General features: G+C 46.1%; 1 protein-coding gene across 1 annotated transcript in view; it reads left to right on the top strand.

The window, feature by feature from the left end:
• The first annotated feature begins 3,976 nt into the window (after nt 1-3,976).
• Nucleotides 3,977-5,000, top strand: part of LOC143297690 (uncharacterized) — a 3,734-nt gene continuing 2,710 nt past the window's right edge. Inside the window, exons 1-2 of the mRNA XM_076610110.1 lie at nt 3,977-3,993; nt 4,389-5,000. The exon at nt 4,389-5,000 is cut by the window's right edge and continues 826 nt beyond it. Of these exons, the coding sequence (XP_076466225.1) occupies nt 3,977-3,993; nt 4,389-5,000 (629 nt within the window). The remainder of the gene's footprint in view (nt 3,994-4,388) is intronic.

The following is a 5,000-nucleotide window of genomic DNA, read 5'->3' as shown; positions in this document are numbered from 1 at the left end:
TATCTATAACCCTTATCGTCATCACCATCACCACTATCAACAAAAACATCCTTACAGTCTTATATGTCATCATCATCATCATCAACATCATCATACCAACAACAAAAACAACAACAACGTTTCGCGCTATCAAAATGAATTTATTCTGATTGTTTCGCGCTGTCAAAATGAATTTGTCATCGGATTTTTAGCAGGGGCAAGCCTTTTACTGCCGTGAGGGTCTTTAGCGTGCAAAATGCAACGTGCTTGGTTTCAGCAACTTTTGTTTCTGGACGTTCTCTTACAAACAAACAACTTTGTGAGGAATAGCCTACAAATCGTGTTATTGAAATCAATGGTGATATATAAATATATATCAATGTATTTTACCATTCATTATATTACCACGTTTACAATAGTGGAGAAGAGGGCAAACACGTTCATGCAGTTCGTTCTTTGGTCAACAAAAACATGAAGCAGTACTCGGATGCTGCCCTGTCTCCAGCAGGATCATGACTTTTCGCTTTCAAGCCAACTAACTCAACATCACGGTCGTGCAAATATATGCCGCCCCCCCCCCCCCCACTCCCCGCCACGCACACACACACACACACACACACACACACACACACACACACACACATCGGACTATGATGATGAATAGAATGAAGAATTCTGTAACCAGGATCAAACGGTCATCAACAAGGTCGACAAAAAAGACATCTTCACTGTTCAGGCTGGTACTGATTGTCAAGAAGATTGGGGGAGCTTATGAGAATACCAATAACAGGGGGCAACGCCTGTCAGAAAATCAAGGGTGGCAGGAGGGATATAAAAACTACTGTGGCATCTCTCTCCTCCTCTCCTCGGTATCGTCATGAAGCTCTTTGGTCGAGTCGCACTTGTGGAGAGTCTACTCTGAATGCAGAAAGCACAGAAAGCCACTGTTTGTAGCCACACGGTTAACTCACTCAGTACGGCCAGTCCTCTCTTCTCCTCTACACAGACCCCTCGGATGTCCAGTGGGTGTCTGAATGACCCAACCTTTAGCTTCCGTCGTCAGAATTGTGGTATTCTTTGTCAACATTCACCTCTTCAGTATAAGAGCCTTCCGCTTGCAATATTTTGATGACGGTAACTGGGGTGAAACGCTGTTAACGTCGTCTCTTTCGCCGTTCGTATGGAGAGAGTTAAATTAACACGAAGGGGTTTTGGTTTTGTTTTTCTTGTCAGCATCTCTGGGTTACATCTGATGGAAAGTTGTTCAACCTCTCCAGACTAAGAGCAAACTTCAAAGTTCAGCTGAAATGTCTGCGCTTTGCAGATGACGCAAGTCACTGCCCACTGAACTGAAGAACGAGAATCAGCAACTCCCGAGCCGCTTCAAGGAGATTTGCCGAGACCTTGGACCCACCACCAGTGTGAAGAGTTGCACAGATCATGGGGTAGGCTGTAGACTCTCCATCGACATCAAAATCTCTGACCACGAACTGGACGTTGTTGTCCATGACTTTGTGTGGTGGCCAGGGTTCAACGATCTGAGACTCCCTCACTCTCCGACATCGAACTAAAGAAGCGTATCAGCAAGGCAATCACCACTTTGTCCAGACTGACCAAAGTGAGTATGGACAAATGCCCCAATGCTTTTCACATGCACCAACCAGGTGTTCATCAATGAGGAGATCAGGAGGAGGAAATGGGGCTGGATAGGCCACACCCTTCGATAGCCTCCAGACGACAACACAAGACAGGCTCTTGAATGGAACCCCCAAGGAAAAAGGAGAGTGGGCAGACCAAAGCAGACCTGGAGAAGAAGCACAGAGGATGAGATGAAGGCAGCTGGATGGACATGGACCAAGCTGAAGAGGACAGCCCAAAACCGAGTCCGCAGGAGAAGTGCTGTTGCAGCCCTATGCTCAACAAGGAGTCAAGAGGCATAAGTCAAGTAAGAAAGTTTTCACATGCATTGCCTCCAAGGCATCCTGAAGATCACCTGGAAGGACAACGTTTCAAACAACACCTTCCTGGGAGAGCTGGAATCTGCAGCGTGTACACCCTGCTGAAGCTGAGACACATGCAAGGGCTTGGTCACACATCGGTTTTTACTTTTCACAGCGAGACTGAGCATGTTCTACATAGAAACCGACAAACTGAAATGATTTGTCATTATTATTATTATTACTACCATCATCATCATCATCGTTTGATTCTTCTTCTTCTTCTTCTTCTTCTTATTATTATTATTATTATTATCATCATCATTATTATTATATCATCAGTATCATTAACATTATCATTATCGTTATCATCATCATGACATAACAGTATGACATAAAAACGGAAACGGCCGCTCCTCCTCCTCCGCTACCTGGTTCTCCTCCTCCGCCACCCATTTCAACCAATAGACCACAACCAGCGAAGTTTGTGTGTGTGTGTGTGTGTGTGTGTGTGTGTGTGTGTGTGTGTGTGTGTGTGTGTGTGTGTGTGTGTGTGTGTGTGTGTGTGTGTGTGTGTGTGTGTGTGTGTGCCCACTTCACCCATTTCTCCGACCAAGGGGACAATACCGGCTTATCCATGAACGGTATGAATAAGGACTTAATTAAACGACATGCTTCTCAGTTTTTGCCCTCTCTCTTTGACTTCCCTGTGTAGCTACTTCCTCCATCCTTCTGCCTCTGTTGAAACCTCTGCTCTCCCATCTTTTTGATGATGTTGATGATGATGATGATGATGATGATGATATGGATATACATTTCGCGCCTATCCTCTGTCGGACAGACTCTTAGCGCTTTACTAACACGGAGTCATTTGCACAACAGGCTGCCTATCTAGGTAGAGCCAACTGACAGCTGCCACTGGGCGCTCATCATTCGTTTCCTGTTCCACTCAATCAGGTTTCAGTCAAGCACACATATACTCATACAGACATGTAACATTTCAATTCAATTCAAAATACTTTATTATCTGCTTCAACCAAAAACAGAAAATTTTCTTTAGGCTCACTTAAAATAAAATGCCCGTCAGCAAACACACACACACACACACACACACACACACACACACACACACACACACACACACACACACACACACACACACACACACCCTTCACTTATCACCATGCACACATCAATTATTATGTAAAAAGAAAAACATTTTACGTGTATGACCATTTTGTTTATTTACCCCGCCATGAAGCAGCCATACTCAGTTTTTGGGGGGGTGCATGCTGGGTACGTTCTTGTTTCCATAATCCACCAAACGCTGACATGGATCACAGGATCTTTAACGTGCGTCTTTGATTTTCTGCGTGCGTATGCACACGAAGCGGGTTCAGGAACCAGCAGGTCTGCACCTATGTTGACCTGGTAGTTCGGAAAAATCGCCACCCTTTGCCAACCGGGCGCCGTTACCAAGATTCAAACCCGGGACCCTCAGATTGAAAGTCCAACGCTTTAACCACTCGGCTGTTTCACACTCACTCTCACTCACTCATTCCCTCGACCGCTGGGGTCGTTGGGGGGACATGAGGAAGATGTCATAGCTCGCCACGCCGTTCTGTTCGCAGCTGTCGTGAGGAGATCTGGCATCGTCATTTTGGTCCATTCCTTGACGTTGTCGGACCAGCTCTTTCTCTGCCGCCCCCGTCTGCGTCCTCCCTCTACAGTCCCTTGCAGGATGGTTTTGGAGAATGGTTTTGTTTCGCCCGTCACCAAACGCCCGTCACCAAGGGGGGGTTGCGCATGCGCGAGGATGGACGTGTTTTTCTCTGTGGTGTGAAAAATCTTCAACTAAAATTCGTTTTTCAAAGAATAATGTGATCAAACCAGTGAAGTTTTGTGCCGAAATGATGGTGTAGTAAACCAGCGTACTAGTCTAAGTCAAGTTAGACCAATAAATTCTAAAACTCTTCTAAAAATCATACTTAAACATTGTGATTGACTCGATGACTTTCAGTGAGTTGAATGTGAACACTGTGCTTTGTTTACTTCCGGACATGATCGACAGACCAAGGTATGTTTTCATCAAATATAACATTATTTGTGACGGTAGTGGCTGCCATACTTTATAAAACTGTTGTTGGTGATAACCAGAAACCTATTGCCCCAGACCAGGTGGACTCTATTAATTTCAGAGAGAAGACTGTGTTCCGTGCACTAGGCACGGGGTACTGCGTGTTTGTGGATAGGATTAAGTTCCTAACAACTCGTACTGCACGACCCCGAGCTGCCCGGAGCGATGTTACAAGACAGAGACTTGTTCTTCTGTATTTAGTAGGCCTCCTAACTCGCAAACTCCTATTCGCCATAACCAAATCCTGGACCTAGCTTCAATGACCCAACCTCACAAAATGACTCCTTGAATACAGACCCAGACTCCCGCTACCCATGTGGTGCCTGTGACCGCAGTGTAACATGGGACCAACGAGGGGTTGCATGCGAGTCTTGTGGACTATGGTTCCATGCAGAATGCCAACATATCGGCAGTGGATCCTACGACCTCCTTGGCAGAAGCGATGTCACCTGGCATTGCGTTGTTTGCGCCAATGCCAACTACAGCACCATTGCCTTTGATCTGCACGGTGTAGGTGCCACCCATCTCAGTCAAGTCAGCGAAATTGACTCATCCAACAGCTCAAACATAAACAGCCCCTTCAATACACTCCATACTTCCACGCCTTCTAGAGCAAGCAAGCAAGATAAACACAGCAGACGACTTCTCCGCTTCCTGAATGTAAACTGCTACTCTATTGTCGGCACGGTAGCCGAGTTCAGCAACCTGGTCCAAGCCACAAGACCAGACATCATTGTCGGTACAGAATCATGGCTGACCCAGTCCCACAAAAACGCTGAAATCTTCCCCAGGGGCTTCGCCATCTATCGCAGAGACAGACCACCGGGTGAATGGGGTAAAGAGAGTGGGGGAGGTGTCTTTATCCTCGTCTCAGAAGACCTGACTTCACACGAAATGCCTGAACTCTCTGCAGGTTACGAAAACCTCTGGGTGAAGATCAAAATGAA

This window comes from Babylonia areolata, chromosome 23 (genome assembly GCF_041734735.1).
Source record: "Babylonia areolata isolate BAREFJ2019XMU chromosome 23, ASM4173473v1, whole genome shotgun sequence".
In the NCBI taxonomy this organism is placed as follows: Eukaryota; Metazoa; Mollusca; class Gastropoda; order Neogastropoda; family Buccinidae; genus Babylonia; species Babylonia areolata.
Note: the sequence above shows the minus strand (reverse complement) of the source record. Positions and strands in the feature narration are given on the sequence as shown.